At 35.2% G+C, this 22,135-nt stretch overlaps 1 protein-coding gene across 1 annotated transcript in view; it reads right to left on the bottom strand.

Annotated features, from left to right (window-relative positions):
* Positions 1 to 17,940: 17,940 nt before the first annotated feature.
* LOC134842785 (transmembrane 9 superfamily member 2-like) overlaps positions 17,941 to 22,135 on the bottom strand; it is an 86,944-nt gene continuing 82,749 nt past the window's right edge. The window contains exon 10 of the mRNA XM_063859275.1: positions 17,941 to 19,052. Within this exon, the coding sequence (XP_063715345.1) occupies positions 18,897 to 19,052 (156 nt within the window). The 3' untranslated portion in view covers positions 17,941 to 18,896. The remainder of the gene's footprint in view (positions 19,053 to 22,135) is intronic.

Below are 22,135 nucleotides of genomic sequence, written 5' to 3'. Positions count from 1 at the left end.
TGTTTAAAATAGCAATTAATCTTACTTTTGTGCCTTCTAATGTTGTATGTGGTCTTAACTAAAACCGGTTTGTGGTTTCAAAGGCAAACTTTATCCAGTTTGATCTAGTTTCAGAATAGTGGAGTTTTTTGTTATAGTTGCTAGCGAGGTGGCGTTGGTTACTTAACCTGTATTTCAACTGGTTTAAAAGAAAATTTTAAAACTGTTAAAGCTGCTTATAGTTGTCATAGAAGTTGTAAAGACTTTTAAACAATTTATTCAAAAATTGAGGTAAAAATTGGAGGAGTTAGAAATTTCACAAGTTTTATTGTCAGATATTATTATTTTATGAGTCAATTGTATAGTTTGTGTATTTTATTGTAAATTTATTGCCTTGAAAACATCAATTTCTTTCTCAACTGAAAACTATATTATTGATCATACTACAAAACTGAATATCGTTTGTTCCATTTCTATTTGATTTTTGTATTGAAAATTGATGAAACATTTCAACGGAAAATGGTGAGTAGACTTTTCGAAATAATTAGTTTTTACAGTACTAATTTCATACTTACAATAGTTGTGAGAAAAATTAATCTGGAAAAACATTAGTGGTCAAAGGAGATTCTGGAAAGAGATTCTGAGAGTAGCTTAGCTAAGAAGCGAATGACATTTTTTGTTTTCGATAGTTGCGAGAATTTTAAGTGCCCTGATGGTGTTTAGTTCTTCTTGGGGAACTAAAAACTCATGATTAGAGTGTTCAATTACGTTATTAATCTTTTGGTTACAATTTTTGCCATGAAAAAATTTCTAATAGTGGGACTTCTATAGGTTTGATGACTTTTTGTGGGATGATCGTGGGTCTAGTTTCTTCGATGGGTTCATAAAGTGGCTAAAAAGTAGACATTTGTTGGACGGGGTCGTTTATGCGGAGAGTGACAAGCAGTTCAGTGCCTCTAATACAATAGATGAAATTTACAAGTTAAGGGGATATGTTTTCTGATATAAAAACATGTAGCGGTAATGTGGGTTACGTGATGGTGAATGTCGTGTGAAGTGTCCTTGAATGAAAGAGTAGTGAGTGTGAGTAAAATGTGAATTTGATTTTCAACACTATTTCATGTGTACAAATTACTTCTCATTCTTTTAGTTCTGAAAACGTGAAGGTAAATTAAAAATTATCAAAACGACTGCAGTAGTATTCATAAGCCTTTACAATGTTATTGCGATGCCGATGACGTGATCTTAATGTTTTTCAGTGCGTTGGAGATCAAAGATCTAATCTGTCTAAGTAAAAAACGTTCTTTTTTAATTGTGGGTTGAGCTCGGAATCCGTGTTGTGTGGTGAATTGTCCATACATCTGTCAACATTGTGATCATTTTGAGCGATGGAAAATTAGTAGATTTTCTTGCAAAGCGTCCATTTAGTTTTCGTGGTAGAAAGGTTTTTTTGAAGTTGTCGAGATAAGTTGTGCAATTGAGTTGGCGAAAAACTTTGGCGTGTAAGTTTTCATCGTCGGGCATTTTAGTCGGAATATTAACGAGGTTAGTAAAGTTTAAATAGCAATGACCTTGAAATTTTTGGATTAAGTTTTTTGTTGACATAAAATACGCAATGACTTTGCATTTTTTGATAAGAAATCAATATTCTGGAAAACATGGGATAGAGTAAAGTACAAATTCAAGTGAGTTTGTTTGTGGTGGATGGTCTTTTTGTTGTAGCTGTGATGTAGATGTGCAATTTTGTAAATATCTAGAGACCTTCAATTGATTTCTACATTTACTTAGAATCCGTGCAGCTCTGAGTGGAGTATCTGTACCAGAAGTGATATCGGATAAAGAAGCAGAATCAGTTAAACGCACCAATTGATTTTGGTGCATTGGCATTGTGGATTAGTTGCTGCTGTTGTATAAAACAATCTAAGTCATGCTCAAGTTGGTTATCAGTAAAAGGGCTGCGAGTACCTTCGAGGGGGTCGTAAAGTTGTGATAGAAATGTAGTAGCGTCAGTATAAGAGAAACCAGTGTTTGGAGGAAGGGTAGTAACGGGGGCATGGAAAATGGCGGTGTACAAAATTAGTGATAGGACTGGGTTTTGCGTTTAAAAATTCATCTGGAGTTTCTAATTCTGAGGTTTCTAAAAAATGAGCAGGTTAAAGGCGGTTTATGTTAATTCGTCAAAATGCGTGTGAGATGAAATAGATGATGTAGAGAAAAAATTGAAAGCCGAACTGGTTGCGGAGAGGGTGGAGTGCATTGGTAGAAGCAAGAGACAATGTGCGATGAGACAAAGAGGGGTCAGAACAAAATCGATGGAGGGATCCAAGTTGTCGGCTTATTGTTGGCTAAAACCATTGTCGTTTTGAGTTTGAAAGTTAACAAAAAGAAGTTGTTTATTTGTTTGCTCGTATTGACCACTCGTTTTTTGTAGTTGATACTTGATATGAGTAAATTGGTTTCTATTTTCATCATGTTTATCATTAGAATGTGTTCCAAGGAAAAGAAGTGTCTTGAAGGTGTTAACAATTGCAGGTGATTAGGATTTCGTAAACTTTGTTTTTGTGTAATTGTGCTGTTTTTTCGTGTGTTGTGTTTAATTTCAATCAATTAGAATCGATTGTTTTGAGTTTTCATACAGGCGCGACACAAACTAAATTCGTTTTTTCAGTGTTAAATCATCTAAGAGGAGAATTGTGAATGACTGACTTTCAAGCAGTTGCTTCAATTTAGCGGCAAAAAAAAACAAGACTCATACCCAGACAGTTAAATTAACTTGAAATGTTGCAAAAATGCAGCAAAACATTTACGTTTTGCAAACCAAAAGTGTGTCTTATATTTGGTAATTACATTTAGAGAAAGTGGCAATACTTAGTCCAATAACTTCTTATTATTACTTTTTTTTGCTCTCAAAGATCTTCTAAACAACTGGTAAAATTATTAGTGCTTGACATCACTTCCATTCACCATTTTCAGAAGCGGTTAGATTTTTTGAAAGGGTGGTTATTGGTTGTGAAGTTTGATTAGTTAGTATTGAACACTTAACAACCACATTGTAAGGTATAATACGAGCTGAAAAGATAGAATTGAAATTCCGAGCGGTTCACACAAGCATCTGCTTGTTTGAACATACTTACTTTTTAACTGCTTGTTTGAATAGTCACGGCATTTAACTTTTTGCGCTCAACTATTCATGCAATCATGTTAAAAAACTTTAAAGCACTAAAAGATTGAGACGCGAAAGCGTTGGATTAGTATTTGTGAAACTAATGACCAAACTTTTAGGGACCATATTCTCCTTTTTTATCCGACCTGCATTGTACTAATTGTGTCAGGAATTATTTCGTAACATATGAGGTTGACTCAATTAAACTTCACAAAATAAGAGATTAAAATTTAAGCAAACGTAAATTAGTTTTCAGTTTTTTAGAGCACTTTTCCGAGTTGTGAGATTCTAAAAATTGAAATAAAAAAATGTTTTGAAGTTTACCAAATTTGTCTTAACGTCAGTTTTTTTTCGATATGAACTAAAATTCGCAATTATTTCTAGATTTTTTCAAATCAATAAGAGTTCATTGCTTTAGGTTTTTATACAGACAGACTACAAAATTAGGTTATTTTTGTAGTGTTAACTCTCCTAAATGATGGAATGTAAAAAAAATTTTTCGGAAAAATGCTTCAAATTAGCTGTGAAAAGTAGGTCTGACACCCAGTGCATTTAATGACCTTCGAAACTTACAAAATAGGAGAAAAAACTACCTTTTGATTGGAAAATTGTTTCTGATATTTAAGAAATTGATATAAAAAAAGTAACAAAAAACTAATGCAAAATCAGCTGAGACTAAATTAGATTAAATTGCTTGGTTTTAAACAGTCAAATTTGGATGTTTTGCCCTCACGGGGTTGAGATGTTTGGTTTATGTATTGACTTTCTCGACAAAAATCGGTATGTTTGTTTTTTTCACCAATTTTTGGTAAGTTTCGACTTTCTTGGTCATTTTGTGTGAAATGATATGTTTCGACTTTCTTCCAACAAAACAAATGGTCGATTTTGTTCGACAAAGTTCAGATATATTTCAAAATTATTGATCAAAAATTGATAGATTTTGGCTTTCTCGACTGTCTTGACCAACACTTCCCGGGTCGAGGTCCCAGACTCATGTCTAGACTTTCGCGTCAAAATTTTGGCATGTCCAGACTTTCCAGACCAAAATTAGGCATGTCCAGACTTTGGCGACCAAAACATGGCATTTCCAGACTTTTGCAACCATGACGATCCGTCGCGACTATCGCGACCGAAGCGGAGGTGGCGCGACCAAAACATCGCGACTCATATTTGGTATTTCCAGACTCTCGCGACCAAGAGTTGCCATTTCCAGACTTTCGCGACCGAAAAACTAAGGCGCGACTTTCGCGACCGAGGCGGATATGGCGCGACCCTGCGGCTCAGGAAATGGCGTGACCGGCGCGACCAAACCTAGCTATTTCCAGACTTTCCAGAACAAGATGGAGACGGCGCGACTTTCCAGACCAACATGGAGACGGCGCGACTTCAAAAAAGTTTTTCAGGGCTTTCTCGACCGAGGTGGAGACGGCGTGACTCAGGAAACGGCGCGACTCCAAAGGCAACGGCGCGACCGGCTTGGCCAGCGCGACCAAAATGTGCACTTTCAAGACTTTCGCGACCGAGGTGGAGACGGCGCGTCTTTGCAGACCGAAGCGGAGACGGCGCGACGTTTCAGACCAAGGCGGAGACGGCGCGACTTTCCAGACCAATGCGGAGACGGCGCTACTTTCCAGACCGAGGTGGAGACGTCGCGACCAATATTATATTCCTCGCGACTGAGGTGGATACGGTGCGACTTTCCACACCAAAGTGGAGACGGCGCAACTTTTCAGACCAAGGCGAAGAGGGCGCTATTTTCCAGACCATCGCGGAGACGGCGCGACGAATAAATCATTCCTCGCTACCAAGGCGGAGGCGGCGCAATTTTTCAGACCAAGGAGGAGACCGCGCGACTTTTCAGACCAATGTGGAGACGGCGCAAATTTTCATACCAATGCGGAGACGGCGCGACTCTTCAGACCAAGGCGGAGACGGCGCGACTTTCCAGACCGAGGTGGAGACCGAGGTTAAATTTTTGAGACCGAGGTGAAAAATATATATATTTGTTTTCAACTCCACATAGATATGCTTCAGTTTTCTCGACAAAAATAAGGCATGTTTCGACTGTCTCGATTTCCTCAACCTGGAAAAAATTTGCAAAATTATTGGATCCATCTTAGATTTGTTTTAAACGGTGTGACTAACATTGGAATGAACATTGATTATCTCGATTCCCCGATTTGACTGTCATACACCGAAAAGGATAGTCATCAGTTTCATCCAAAATTTCTATAAGAAACGCTTGTTATACAGTTTCCATACTAAAAAAACGTATGACTAGGCCATATTTTGTTTTGATGTTTCGACCAGTGCGATCAAAAACGCCTGTCTAGAGACTGACGCGGCCAAAGACGCCTAAGTTGAGACTAGCGCGACCAAAAACCCCTAAGTTTTGACCAAGTCCGACCAATACAGATATGTATAATATCCTTAATGAATGGGACGTGTAATTATTATCTCTACTTTTTTATCATAAAAATAAGAATTTAAATTGATCTCTGCTCAGCCTATGTTTCGACTGAGCTCGACCTATGTTTCTCTTTTCTTGGCCGAAATCAGGTATGGTTCTACTGTGCTCGAATTTTATTTCATTCGTGCTCGACCTATGCTTCGAAAGTGCTCAACATATGTCTCAACTCTCTAGAACGAAATTGAGGATGCAAAACTGCACTTACTCGTCTTTCAAAGACGAAACATAAGTCGAGTACCTCAACCCGGGTCATTAAAAATATGAAGTTTTTTATTCAAGCAGTTCAAAATCCGAAAAAAAGAAGACCTAATCTAAAATGAAATGAAGACCTAGACGAAACTATATCAAGATAATGATCTATTTTTTCTGTTTTCATTTAGCCTTCTTTATGATGATCTCTTATCCATTTCAAATAAATAGAAAACTCATAACATGGATAGAAAATCCTACAAAATTTTATTTTTTTTATACAACCAGCGTTAAAGTTCTTATTTGGCTTTTCAAATTTGCAAAATTGTCTGTTTGGATAAACGAAACTTCAAAATTTGAGAAACGAAAAAAAATGGCTAAAACTTTTCACGCTAAAAGAGTACTTGATGATGGAAGTTTAATTGATCCCGTCAAGATCTTCATTCGATCTGTTCTGAACCTTTGTGTGGTGACTACTTGTGCAGTGTTGTATTTCTTCTGTGGGAAGACCTTGAAGGACAGTGCGCATATCGACCGCAAATTTCTTCTAACCACAGCTTTTTTTGCTATTCTTGTTGCTTGGATATGTTTAGTCTTCCCCCATGTGACGTTCTCCGATTACGCAAGGTAACTACTAATAAATGAGAATACTATTGTTCTGTTTCAAGCCCTCGCAAAATTTTCCGACCCCTTGCAAATGCTAAGAGCACTCTCAAAACAAAAAATAGCAGAAACATTCTAAATATCAAATAATTTCAATAAAAATTCGATCACTTTTATAATGTTAAAAAGATTTGTCACTAGAAAGAAGCATGTAAAAGTTAGTTTTGCTTTTTTTGATGGTGATCTGAAATAGAAGGGCATTTTTCGTCTAATCACTTCATTTAAGTAAAATTATTCTTGAGCGAAATCGAAACCAATCAAAATGGAAGAAATTTAAAGAAGGTGAAGTTGAGAAAAAATCAAACTTTTAAAAACTGATTTTGGAACTTGAACGGAAAAACAAGCATCCTGCATTAGCTCGGTTTAACACTAAGAAATAACTCAACAACTAGAAAAAGAAGAAACTCGTAATTGAAAAAAGTAATTTTTCAGCGCATTGTGAGTGTTATCCGACTTGTGTTAACTTATAGGGTAATTTCAGATAGAGCGCACTGTCTGTTCAGGACGCCTAGCTAATGTCATTATCATGATTTGTTTTTATGACTATATCATTATGACCTTCGGTATTGATTAGATACCAGTCAACACTTTGCATGAATTGACCATTGGTCAATCACGGCCACTTGGTGTTAGTTTAAAAATAGGACGTTTTAATTAACACTTCATTTAACTTCTTTTATTCTTTTAAGTATTTGTAATTAAACGGTACATACCTATCTACGTTATTAGAACACTTTTTATGGCGCAGTCAAATGAATCGAACGTGCGTGGAATCCCCTCATTCTGGCCGAACCATACTTTAGAGCCACCATATTCCTGGACCCAGTGGAGCGACCAATTCAAAGTGGTCATAATTGCGAAAAAAAATCTGGACGAAGATAGCTTCAACGGACCTGAGGTACAAAAAACGCATATTCAAATTCTGGGGCAACCCACAGGAAGCGAGTCGGACACAGACAAAGCCAGTAGAGAAGCGAGGGACAAGAACGCTATGAAAGAAAACGAAGCCGTCAAAGAAAAGCGGATAAACGAAAAAAAGAAAAATTCAATAGGATCAGACACCTTATTTATTAAACCTCCTAACACAACCTTCGAGAGGTATAAATTGTTAAACCGTAAGCAAGCGGATCGGGAATCATTCGAAACTTTGAGTCGCTCTAACAGATTTGGCGAGTACACGCAACAAAAGGGAGACCGATGAAGCTGACTGGATTAGAGATATTTTTAATTGCAATACGAAGAAGACGGAAACCAAATAAAACTCCTCTCAGCCACGATAAGCCCGTCGAAAGCGTTTAATCAGGCCTTAAAAGACAAAAAAGGGTATTTTAACCATCAAAAAATGACCAACATGGCGAGATCCTTGACCAATGGGCCTACATTTAAATCCTTTAAACTCATAAGCAGATCAAGAAAGAACCGAGCCTCAACATAGAAAAAAGCGAAGCTTGCATGAAAAGTAGGAATCCATTTACGAAAGGACATTTGAACATATGCCCAGTAAAAGACATCACGTGTAAGAATTGCAATTATAAAGGACCTTTTGCTAAATTTTGTAAATCCCGCAACAAACGACCTTCTGTAAATATTGTAAGCGATAATCATGTAATTACCGAAAATTGTATATACATCCCGCCGGAAAGTTCCTGTAGCGAAAATCAAGAAACGTGTGGAGTGATAAACGCTTGGAAAGAAAACGGACAGAGCGACGATGACAATATTTCGGGGTTGACTGTTAGAACAACCCGGACTCGTGACCAAGAAACGTTTAAACAAACAGTTGGGATGGAAAATGATCGTGAAATGAACAATCCAGTAGATTCGACGAGCCTAGTTAGCTTTTCAAAACCAAAGTGTACTGCACGAACTTAAAATAAGATATCCCAACCTAAAAGTTTACCCATTGGAGAAGAGGATTAGGGATCAATTTTGCGGCTTCACCGATGACACGGTCAACATCCTTGGGAAGGTTATAGTCAGGACGCAATCCAACGGGTGGATTAGTGAAGCAATGCCGTTTTTCATCACAGGTGGACACGAACACATTATACTGGGGAATGATAACCTACCAAAATTAAGTATCGAAGTGAAGCAGAAGAAATGCCCCTGCCAATTTGTTCAATCAGCTAACTACCAAGCGTCCAAAGCGAGAGTAGGTGGAATAAACCTTATCTTTCAACCGATCAATTTGTAAAAAAATTTTAAAATTATTCCCTCGGGTGGGAAAAAATCCGAACGATCGCAAGGTTACACACTTCTATTCCCCCTTTTAAACTTGCTCAGGCAAAAGAGAAAAGGGTTTCCCTACACTTAACAACGGGAGTAAAAGAAAAATTCGGAAAAATGGAAACTGAGGGTCACATTGAAAAACTCAAAAAAGGTGACGAAAATTGTTTTATTAGCCTGATTATTATAATTGTCATATAGACGACATCCTGGTGGCCTCGAAGGGTTATCTAGAAGAAAATAGAGCAATTGTAAATTAAATTCTAATAATTCTGGGCAAAAACAATATGGCATTGAAATGGGGAAAACGCGCTTTCTTTCAGTCAGCAATAGGATGGCTAGCTTTTAAAACCTCGGGAGATGGAGTACGACCGTTGGTCGGTAAAGCAGACGCTAATGAAAATGTCCCAATCCTCAAAAACATTTCGGAACTGCGATTATTCTTCGGCTCTATAAGCCAGTACGTAAAAATCTTCCCGAACATATCGAACCTGCGTTCCCCAATTCGTCCCCTTTTAAGCAAAAAATTGGTCTATAAGTGGGATAATAATCAATCGATTGCCTTTGAAAAGCTCAATTTGGAAAATGAAAATAATAAAGAAAACAGCCACTTGGATATAAAAGGAAAAACGAAATTAAAAACCTACGCTTCTCATAGTTGCTTGGGTGCAACTTTAGAACAATTTGAAAGGGGCAGTGGAAAACAATCGCATTTGACACAAGATTTCCAAATAGCCACAAAATGAAAGATTCCACCAACAAACTTGGACTGCTTGGCGTACTGTGGGCCTCAGAGCATTTTAAAAATTACCTTTAGGTGGCAGAATTCGAAACCGTAAGGGACCATAAAGACGTACTATCGGCCCTTTCAACAAATCATAGTAATAAAAGTATGCATATCAGACTAACACAATGGGTAAGTAGACTGTTACCTTTTAACTTAAATTTTCTCATATACCAGGCAAGGACATGGGTTTTACCGATCTTTTATCTGAGATTACTTTCAGACAAAGCCCTCTCACCTTCATGTTAGGACTAAGAATTTGTAGTCAATTCAATCGACAAATTTCGAATTATTTTATCTAACAGAGATTGTTTTAACCGTGTAAAAATAAATTTTTCCGATAGACCGTCGGTCGCTGTAAATTCAAATACTCTGGTTAGTAGTAATATCCCGTCGGTAGTTGAAAATTTAAGCGATCTGATTGATCAAGATTTTTATAACATCTCTTGAGCAATTTTCAAGATTAAAAACATTGCCGCTATCATCTCTTGTTTTGCACTGTCAATAAAAACTTGCAATAAATTACATATGAGAACAGAAAACTTGTCTTCAAAATGCTTACCTTTACACAATCGTAAATTCAATTAAAGAAGCACTACCTTCTCGGACAAGTTCCATTAATATTTTATCATGCAATACAATTACTTAATCCCCCAGAAGAAATCCATTGGGACAGAAAAAATGAGACGAAATTACTGGCCCATTAGCTATCATACCAGAATAGCACATCTCAAAAAAATTCAAAGACTCCCGGACGATCACGTACTGAAAACTCAAAAATGATATAAAACACTTTTTTAAAATAAAACGTGCTTGAAGTTGGGCTTGTTTTTGCCGTTCATGAGACATGCAGAGAACGTACGCATTGTGTGTATCGACCATGCTCGAACGAACTTGAGTATGTTTTGAAAGTGCTCAACTTATATATTTAACTGCTCGTCCGCATTATAAGATGTTTCAACGGTGCAAATACCAAGAATTTAATTGGATTCAACTTGAGCCCTGTTTATAGTAAGCAGTTTCAGTATTATTACTATCTGAAGTCAAGCTAATTAATCTCATAAATTGGAAATAAACCCTTATTTCAAAACAGAAAATAAGACGGGCGAACTATTTGCAATAAAGGGACTATCATTCGAGGCCAAACTGTGCATTTTGTTCATTGTAAGCGGATTCCGGAACAGGCCAAAATCAAATTTTTCGCGGAATCCACAACAATGTTACTTTTCTTTGATATTCTTTGCTGTTTTGGATTCCACAAATAGCCAAAACTCTGTATTGCTTAAAATCGCTCCAAAAACAAGCAACTTTGCGGAATCCCCAACAAAGTTTGCGGAATCCGGAACAGTTTGCGGTATCCACAAACAAATAATATTATACGTGTTTAGTAAATTTGAGCTGTCCTGGAATCCGCAACTGTAAGTGGAATCCGCAATTGTAAGCGGAATCCGCAAATTGTAAGTGGAATCTGCAAGTTGTAAGTGGACCCCGGAAATTGTAAGCGGAATCCGCAAGTTGTAAACGGACGCATAAATTTGCGGAATCCACTTACATTTGCCGAACCCGCTTACAGTTGCGGAATCCAAAACTACTAGCTATATTCTTCTGTTGCGGAATGCGCAACAAAACGAATGTGCCGAAAAAAATTACGTTACAGGTATTTGTACGCGGAATCCACAGAAACGTTGTAGGTGAAACCCACTTACATTTTGGAACATGTTTAAAAATTAGTCTTTAGAATCCAGGAAGACACAGACACAAAATTATGCGCCTATCCGGTGCACAGTTATGCGCCTATCCGGTGCATACGCCTATTATTGGGTGCAAAATTATGCGCCTATCCGGTGCATACATTTGCCGAACCCGCTTACAGTTGCGGAATCCAAAACTACTAGCTATATTCTTCTGTTGCGGAATGCGCAACAAAACGAATGTGCCGAAAAAAATTACGTTACAGGTATTTGTACGCGGAATCCACAGAAACGTTGTAGGTGAAACCCACTTACATTTTGGAACATGTTTAAAAATTAGTCTTTAGAATCCAGGAAGACACAGACACAAAATTATGCGCCTATCCGGTGCACAGTTTGGTATCGTATTGATAGGAAAAAAATGGGAAAAGTCATTCATTTAGAACGTAGATGCAATAAAAAAAAATTTAGGTATCAGCAAAAATTTGAATAGAATTATTCAGGCTGCAAGTTCAGCTTGATTTCAGCAAAAAGGTATATTTCCTCCACGGCTTCAATAGCACGGAAGATATTCAACGAAAGCGTTTGTAAATCGTAGAGAAAGAAAAAATAATCCAAAATCTACTTGTTATTGTTTTTTTTCAATAAAGACAGAAGAATATTGAAAGAGGTAAATTTTATTTCCGCATACAGAACATGAAAACAATTAGAATAGAAACAAAATCGTTCAAAAAAAATTTGATATTGAAAAATATTTAGAAATTGAAAGAGAAGATTAGCTCAAAAACGAATTGATTTTCAGCTAGAGTTGCAAATGCAACAATTATCATGAAATAAGTCAAAACTTTTTCCACAAAAACCTGCAGAAAACTTTCTTAGTTAAAATTTAGTTATCAAAGAAAAAATTTAAGAAAATAGTAAAAAAGAAAAAATTTCTCAATTAGAAAACAAAGTCGAAATCAAATAAAAGTGACAGTTCAAAATAACAATTTCTTCTCCAAATTTAACACTAACACATAAAAACTATTTGTAAAAGTTTTTTTGACTGAGTAGCTCTTCAGGATGGCCAAACCTTTTTCATTGCCTTAAACAGCTGGCGGCTTAATTTTTACCCGAAACAAGCTATAAAACAGTCACAAATATACATTTGATGTCAAAAAACACAACCAAAACAAAAATATTTTAAAATGCGTGAGAACTTTTCTCATGTTTGCCCCTCTGTGAACAAAGTAGGGCACGAAAAAAAATCAAATACCCGACTGCAATACCCTGGTCATTGCGAAAATAATTAAGAAAATATTTTTTGACGAGCCAAACAATCAGAAATCTATGAAGCAAGACAAATTTAAGAATGACATTTTTGCGCTAGAGTTAATAGCAGTTTATGTGCTGAGATCTAAAAAACCAAAACTTTCAATTCCAATCAAAACCATTTTAAATTTAATGAATCATTTTGTAAAAGATTTGTCTAATATCTGTCATGTCAATTCGAACGTTTTTAGCAGTACTTCACCAATTGGAAGCCATTGAATAAAAAACAAACAGAAAATTTGGAAAAATTTGCAAGCTCAAATCTTATTTTTCAAGGTTGTTTCAAGCAAATTGATTGCAGTTTGGCTGTATTCTTTTTCAAATGATTTTTAGGCGAAAAAAGGGCTCGATGTTTTAAATATGAGACAATATAGTGATTTTGTAACTAAATTCGGGTTGTTCATCTAGAAAAGACTGCTTCTGAATGTAAAATTTTTTTTGTCTCATCCATCTCAATTTAAACAAGAAAATTAATTTCGTTTTGGCTTAGGTTATTTTAAACTAATTTTTGGGCAGAAATTGAATTCGTTTCTAATTTGAAGTATTACAGTGGTTTTGCAATTCGAGTTTGTTTTGTTTTTTTCTTAACTGAAACGTCTGTTTAATATTTGCAGGCGCTTAGGAATGAACTCTTTTGGATTTATATTGTCGTTTGAATCAGTACGGTGGGTGTTTAATCTGACAGATGGGGCAACCCAGTATATCTTCAAAATAGATCTAATTCTACGTCCTATGAGAGCCAGTTACGGGTTCGTAAACACGCTTCTGGTCTTCATTCTAATCAAGCCGTTCCATACACCCATTCTGAACTTCAAGGACAATTGTCTCCAACATATTGGAGTTAAGAAAAAGGGACAGAGGAAGAATTAAACAGCCCTTCAAGGGAAAAGCTTGCAAATGGATACATAAAAACATAAAATGCCACCCTAAAAATTAGTCAAAAATAAAATCACTGTGAATCGACGCAGACTTTCTTCCCTTTTCAGATAAAATTTCCCCTAATTCTAAGTTTTTGATCCTCGCTTAAAACTTGCAAATGGAAATCTTACAACCAAATTTTTTTTTCATTCAGCCATCCTTTTGCGACACATGGGTTATATTGTTTGGTGGAACAATTCACGATAGTTAAAAATGTCAATTTTAATGCTCATCAAATATAAAAATAAATGCCAACTATTTCAAACAAAATCAATTGAAAAAAGACCATAAATGAAAAAAAAAATCCAAAGTAAATTGAAAATTTTCATCAAACAGCAACATCACTCAAAAATATGTTAACATGTTAATTTTTTGTCAAAAAAAGTCTTTATATGCAAAAACTTTTATCGCGAGCAAAAGAAAATGAGGTGTTTCCACATAAATTCATAAACAAGGGAACACCTAAATTTTGTCTAAAATGCGAATCAAATTTCAAAAAAAAGACTGAATTACTTTTTAAATGACAAAATTAAACGAGAGAACAAGCTGAGAACAAGTTGGTATAAACATATTTAAAAATCAGTTAAAAATCTAATCATTTCAATGTATAACTTTTGTGATGACACTCGAAGACGAAATGTCAACAAGGAACAAATACTTTTCCGAAGCAACCGAATACCTATAAAAATAACTCAGTACTAAATTTAACTCAGGGAAGAAAATATTAGAATGCTTTTACTTCAAAAAAATCATTCACTCAAATGCATACTTCTGAAATTTAAAACTTTAATCAAAACGTTTGCTTTTCATGCGAAGTCGAAGATTTATCATTTTAAATATAATTAAAAGAAAAACAAGACCCCAAATACACCTGAAAATTCAGGAAGTTAAGCTTGATAAACGGAAGCAAAAGGATCGATGTCTAATGCTTTTGTGTAATGCACCCACAACCACATTCAGAAGTCACGAAAAAGAAAAATGAGTGGCGAACTAGTTTTTAGATTTCGTTTGCTCAACTTTTTCGCAGACAAAAATCAACCCCACCATACAAGTCAAACCCAACACACAAAATTTCATTAAAAAAGTTAGATAGCCTGAACTGTTGTTTTAACTACTTAAATCTACATTGATAGAAACTTTTTCGACCAACGAAATTGCACTTCGCAAACAAAGACAAAAACATCGCAAAGTATTTTTCAAAAATTTTTAGGATTGAAAAAAGGCAATATCTGATTACTGTGCGAGTGTCGCATACTGTTCCGACGACATTTAATACAAACTACAAAAAAATTAGTTCTTCAAATTAGTAAGTTCATCGAAAAAATTTCGTTTCTTGTAGCTGGTGTAATGACAGAATTATATACACGCGACGAAAGATAGTTATTTAAGCATAAACGGCAAAAGTCGTCTTCAAAAAAAGAACTAGCAAAAAGAAAAAAATCGACAATAATTTTTCAGTTATTTTTTGGACAATTTCTATTGCCAACGAAACAATAAAGGAGCTTTAAACCTAATTTTAATTTTTTTTAAAAATTGCCTAATTCAACAAATTAAAGAACGTAAACATTGCTTAACTAGCTCGCTTTAATCGCTCGAATGTAGTTCAACAGGCTTTTCTCAACACTGGGACATTTTTTGAAAATTATTTTATTTCTTTCAAATCACGACTGGAAAATTTTGTAATAATATATCACTCGATCCATACCGATGATTAATTTTGATACTAGGTTTGCGAGAAAAAAAAACTAGAACAAACCCGAAAACAAAATTCTGAGTTTTGAAGAGCTTTATCTAAAAATCTCTTCTACAGGAAAAGAAACCAAAATTTCGAGCATCAAAATCGATAACCCTTTACAATCGTGCTACTTGTAAGATAGTTATTTAAGCATAAACGGCAATAGTCGTCTTCAAAAAAAGAACTAGCAAAAAGAAAAAAATCGACAATAATTTTTCAGTTATTTTTTGGACAATTTCTATTGCCAACGAAACAATAAACGAGCTTTAAACCTAATTTTAATTTTTTTTAAAAATTGCCTAATTCAACAAATTAAAGAACGTAAACATTGCTTAACTAGCTCGCTTTAATCGCTCGGATGTAGTTTAACAGGCTTTTCTCAACACTGGGACATTTTTTGAAAATTATTTTATTTCTTTCAAATCACGACTGGAAAATTTTGTAATAATATATCACTCGATCCATACCGATGATTAATTTTGATACTAGGTTTGCGAGAAAAAAAACTAGAACAAACCCGAAAACGAAATTCTGAGTTTTGAAGAGCTTTATCTAAAAATCTCTTCTACAGGAAAAGAAACCAAAATTTCGAGCATCAAAATCGATAACCCTTTACAATCGTGCTACTGACATTTAAAGATCTCAAACACTAGCTGCTCATGAAGCAGAGAACACATGCTACTAAGCTCATAATACGATGCAGTAAAATTGGCCGCCAAAATCAGCACTACTTTACTTGATTTGGTTTAAAAATGTCGATTCGTAATATAATGCTTGTTAAAAAACCCATGCAAGTTGAGCAAACTGAATAAAAACCAAATTTTTTAATCTCCTATGAAAACGCTCAAAAAAATTGAAAAGAAAAATCTCAATTCATCTTCCCGCAATATGCATTTTTGAACTATTTTCCTATTTTTATTTTTGAGTTTTACTTCAAAAAAAAACTTTCTCACAGTGCCAATCAATTAAGCTTTGCATGGCCAGCGAATTAACTATTGTAACAGACTCGCAATGTAACATCAGGCGTTCAGCTATTATAGCAATAAGAAAAAGTATGAGACTAGAAAATTTAATCTGGGGTAACTGAAAAAGGTCCTAAATTTTTTACGTGTTTTAATTATTTGCTTTCAACAAACAGCAGGCTGGAAAATGATGCTCTGGCATTTAAAAATACTTTGTAAACTCATAGCAGGAAAAAAAATGCTACAAACGTTTTAAGGCTTGGTTTCTTCTAGTAAAATTCAATTCCGGCATTGTGAAAATGCTCGTAAAACTAATTTTTTAATTTTGATCAACTGTTTCAGAAAAATTCAACCACGTTCTTGTCATTTTTCCAGTTTTCTTCAAACCATGTTCAAGTTGTTCGGAGCTGTCAAATTTTTTAAGTGTTTTAATTATTTGCTTTCAACAAACAGCAGGCTGGAAAATGATGCTCTGGCATTTAAAAATACTTTGTAAACTCATAGCAGGAAAAAAAATGCTACAAACGTTTTAAGGCTTGGTTTCTTCTAGTAAAATTCAATTCCGGCATTGTGAAAATGCTCGTAAAACTAATTTTTTAATTTTGATCAACTGTTTCAGAAAAATTCAACCACGTTCTTGTCATTTTTCCAGTTTTCTTCAAACCATGTTCAAGTTGTTCGGAGCTGTCAAACTGGAAAAAAAGTATCACTACGAAATCTTAATTTTTCACTGATGCGTTTTTAATGCCACCCAGTTTATAAAAAGAAAACTTTCTTCACGTGGTTCCGATAAGAACCACAGAAAGAAAGTATTTTTTAAGCTGTTCGAGCTTAATTACATTTTTTATGTGAAAAATTACACGATTTTACTTGAACTTGACTAAGTGAAAATTGTTTTCGTTCTTAAGCACCCAAAAAATCTGAATCAATTTTAATATAGTGCTTTGAAGATTTTTCAGAAAAATGTAATCATTATCTGAATATAGGTTTACGTTAAAAACAAATGATTAACTCTGAGTGAAAATTGCGAGCACAAGCAATAAAACGACAATTTATCTGTGAAAAAAGAAAAAAAGTAAATAAAGCTCTGAAAATCATAACTTTGCTACAGCAGATTCAAACCGATGACCAGGAGACTCAGAGTCTCAAGTCCTTGCATCTGCGACACGGGCCTTGAAAAATTCTAGCTTTAGCTAACAATAAAGCAGCTACATACTCTAACAAATTGCCATTGCGATGAAGCAAAAGTCGCATCCAATTCAAATAGACACAAAATTTGAGTGTTATAACTTAGAACAGAATAAGCTGAAGGAAATAACTTTGCTTGGAATGAATGCGAAAGCATAAAGCCAAATTATGATATCATGTATTTAAAAAACATACGATATATACTGGTCTCGACATTTCAAAATCGATGGTTTTTATTATACTGTTATATGAAACAAATAGCTATTTTCCGTTCATTAGATGAAAATGCATCAACGGCGTTCACTTATTACAAAAAGAATGTGAAAGCACATGCTATCAAAAAGCCGACAGCAGGACACCAAAAAAGTGACCAATATTTGCGACTTAGGTTGAAAAAATAAGTCGTAACAATAGTCGTGGTGGTGAAGTGGTTACGTTTCCACCTCTCAATCGAAAGGGCGGATGTTCGAGGCCCTAATCATAGCTTGAGGCGCTACCCAGCACGGAAACAAATTGACCAAAAAAACTACATGTAGATCTTATTTAGGGGCAAAAGAGCGCTTCTCCGTGGTGAAGAACTGAACAGCTCGTATATTGGTCCTTTCCTTAATAAGTCTTTATTACACTACGCTTGTTAAATGTAGCTTGTACAAAAATCTAGTAAACAACCCAATACTTGAATTAAACTGTTGCATAGGCGATGTTCACGTGAATATATAATATCTTTGGTTGATAATTTATTTACAATGTACAACAAAGGCGGGAAAAATTGAACAATATTGCCTGGTAAACTTCTCACCTCGATTTCATTTAAACTGATTTTTTTCTGGTTATACAAGTCTCAAAAGATGCTGTTCCAATCGAGTCATAGTGAGCGCGAACAATTCACACCAATTTGCCCTTGTTCACAGTGAAAACACGAGATTTAATTTGGATTACAACAAGGATATGTATTTTAAAGAAGTCTATACTGTTAGGAAGAAGTTTCAAGTTCCTGGAATTTTTTGGTTGACTTTTAACCAAAACTAATATACTTTTAGTTAATTTAAGTTTCAAGTTTGATTTCCAGAACTTGATTCTTGAAAGTTATACAAAAAGGACAATGAGTAATAGCAGATGAACTTTATTTCTATGCAATCATTGATAACTTGAAATGAAACAAAAAAACCATTTAAACTGGCAAAGAATTCAATCAAATTTAAAAGTCCAGTTTTATTTACCATTGAAGAAATTTCGGTCCAGTAGTCGCACAGATTGTAGAAACAATTTCCAACCAAGAAATTCATGGTTGATGTTGATTCATGTATAATTATATTTGAAAAACAATCTTTTCCAGATAAAGTAGTTTGGAAACCAAATAATCGGACGACGAAAAACGAAAAAAAAACAGCTATTTTTTTATCGCACAACTCAAAATACGCATTTAAATCCAACCTAAATCAGAAAATACTCTCAAGTATTTGAAAATTAGAGAAATTGCCATAGTTTTACTTATTTCTGAACACTTCATAGAGGTCTTGATTTGAATCTTCTGTTTTGTTGTGTTGTGTGTGTCAGTTTGATTTTTAGTTTTGCCAGTTGTATCGCTCCTGGGAGGTTCTGCTGCACAGGTTCTGATCAGTCTACCTTGACGACGGAGTATATCTTGCGGATGAACCAGAAGCATGCGAGGAACCCGATCGTGCCACAGAACACCATCACCAGCAGCACCATGATCATGCTGTATCCAAAGTACAGGACAGTGCTCATGAACCCAGTCACTGCCATCTTCGTCTAAACATTTCACACTATTATAAAAAGGTAGTTGAGATAGTGACCACCAGTGAGCGGAAAGAGGTTAATTTGCCTTAGTTTGCCCTGAAAAACAGTTTAAAGACTTTGAGAAAAATCATACACTGGAGTTTGTGACAGGAACTCCTGCCAGATTCGTTCATGCGCGGATAACATCCCATCAAGTCGAAAAACTTTAAAGTAAAAACTGCGAGTTTGTCAGAAAATACAGATCAAAAAATTGCAAACGTGTAAAACAAAGGAAGGTTTCTGAACTTATTTTTTTACGAAAAAATCTAGAGGTTGTACGTTGCGCCTTCACTGCTTGACTTCAAAAAGCTGTCGTGTGGCTTGGGGGTTCTCAGCATTCTTTCAGAAAATATGCTTGTTAGTCTTATGACTATTCACGCCTCAGCAAAGGAATGCGGCCGTTTCTGGGTCGCACATGAGTCAGCAACGTCAGTAGGGAAAAAATGACTTTCTGGCGTGGAAGGGGGTAATCTGAATCTGTTTTCTTTCAGACGAAAAGCCGTTGTATCTAGACAACAATCGTTTGACTATTCAAGTCTGAGTATGGAAATGCAGATTTGGGCTGCACTTTTTGCATCAAAAATCATGGTCATGTTTCTTATAAAATAGAAATTTTGTCGAAAACGGGGACGTTATGCTGCACAATTTGATACCTGTTTTTTAGGCCGTTTTTTCATTGAAGATAATGGGTGCTTAAAAAGATTATGTATATTTTGTTTGCAATGAATACTACTACTTAACAAAATGTTCGCCGATTAGGGTAGGCCCCAAGTAGGGTTAGCAAACCCTTTGCTCATCCTAGCTCAAATTGGAAGTATAACTTAAATTTGGATACCAATTATATTGTAAAGATGATAATTACATTTTGTGAAATTTTACACAGAGACGAAGTTGCACTTCGCTCAAACCAGCAAAATTATGACCGATAACGCTACTGGGATAAACTGAATGAGTACAACTTTGTGTCTACAAAATTTTTCAAGTAAGCACGCCAATTATGAGTCTACATAATTACTAAGTTTACGAACTAACATTTATAGAGCGGACGCATTTAAACTAGTATACAAAAAAATTCGTTATAAACATCCGAACCTGCCCAGGATCGAACCCTCTTATTTTGTTGCGGGTCTCCTTCCCTACCTAATCGCTACAGATCCATGATATCTTGAAGCTAAAGTGCTATTTGTAATATAATAGTCTGTGTTATTATCCTTAACATTGGCTGTACTTAATAGCTGGTGGTTGATCAAAATGAACACTAATATTAGGGACTTAGGTTGGGAAAAAGAGTTCGTACTATCACACAAGCTTGCCTGTGTAATAAACTATATTCAAGAGAAATACATTCTTCTCCTTTTAATTCTGCTGGAAAATCTGAAAAATGAAATCCACTTTCGAAGCTAGACGTCTATGACGTTTTTCAAGACCTTTACGCTTTCGCTGCTCGATACTGGAGTTTGCCTTCCTTTTAACGAAGGAAATGAACTGAAATCAAAAAGAACCCAACAGTCAAACTGCGAGAAAGTAAATTTAATTCCTGAGAAAAAACTAGAGCAGTGATGTTGTCAAGATCTTCACGATGATAATATTGCACAGTGGAACACGAGAGACTGGTTATGAATATGACTAAAACTAGCTTTGGAAACTTCATTTCGTTAGGTTGCGTTTGCTTAGTTCTCTCATCAAACTACGCGCAAAAAACGACACTACTGTGTTCGAAACATTCTGTATTAGTTGCACGGCAACCGGTTATTTTTGGTTTTAATTTGCTTTGTAACTTTTTTAACTTTTTGCCTAGAAGTTGGATTCATTCTTCCCTACGGAAAAAATCTGATCAACTGATGAGGACTTGAGAAGTTTTAAATAAAATAAAATGATATTTGAATATAATTTTGAATAAACGTGGTGTTTTGGCCTGCTGTTTTTTAAGCAAAACAATGTACACTAACTAATGCACGGGTTTGCTATGCAAAAAAAATCCTCAGTTCAAATTTTGTTTCGATTATTTTTTTCCATCGAAAGTTAGATTTTTTTTTTCAGCTGCATGGTTAAATTCAGCGCTGAATAAACCGATATTTTCAACACTGTTGCTTTTGCTACCAGCGCAACTGAAATTTCGATAATAGGTTACTTTCTTCATTTAATTAGAATTGCACAATTGACAAAACAAATGGTGCCTGTAAGATAAGTAAGTATCAAACTCGACTGCTAAATGTGAGCAGAGTCGAAAACGTAATGTGATTGCTCAGCGTGCGTTTAATCGCGCGTACACTAGACATATTTGCTGTATCATCAAATTTTGTACTTATTATGAGCCATTAGCTTAACTGAAATAAAATCAGAAGCCAAGTTGGAGGATATTATGTAGCATAACTTTTTTTCCAGAAGTGATTTCTGTTTCCATTTATCAAGGCAGAGTTGTGGAAATTGGAACGTAGTAAAAGATCTGGTGCATTCGATTAAGCTACAAGAATATGCATAGTTTGTATTTACACAGGTATGGCATGCTCGTATTGTAAAGATAGACTTAAAGTTCAAGATTTGAAAACGAAGTGTTCTTTAAGTAACAACTAGCGTGTATCGCACCTCCGGTACTCATAATAAACCGCTTATATTGGAAATAAGATCTGCGTTCTTTGAGTGTACTCTGACAGCACCCAATTACAAGGTTCGTAATTACAAATTATAAAAAGTTTTTTATGCAAATTTTGAAGAACCATAAAATCTTCAGAAAATTTAAAATGAACCAAGAAACGTCACATCTGGGAAACTAAAAACAAATGAGCAGTCGCATTTGGACGCAAGATTTGCAAATTTTGAGAGTACTCTTATAGTACCCAACTACAACGTTGGGAAATTCAAATTTAGAGATACTTCACATTAAATTTTCTAAAAAAATGTATTTTTTGAACCAGAAAAAAATTGACTTCTCGAAAACTAACAAGATTTCAGCAGTCTTATTTGATCGCAAAATTCCCAATCTTTGACAGTATTCTGACAGCAAACAACTACAGGGTTGGGAATTTCACTTGAGTGAACTAATTTGTAATTTTGGT

This window comes from Symsagittifera roscoffensis, chromosome 3 (assembly GCF_963678635.1).
Source record: "Symsagittifera roscoffensis chromosome 3, txSymRosc1.1, whole genome shotgun sequence".
In the NCBI taxonomy this organism is placed as follows: domain Eukaryota; kingdom Metazoa; phylum Xenacoelomorpha; order Acoela; family Convolutidae; genus Symsagittifera; species Symsagittifera roscoffensis.
This window is presented reverse-complemented; position numbering and strand designations above follow the sequence as displayed.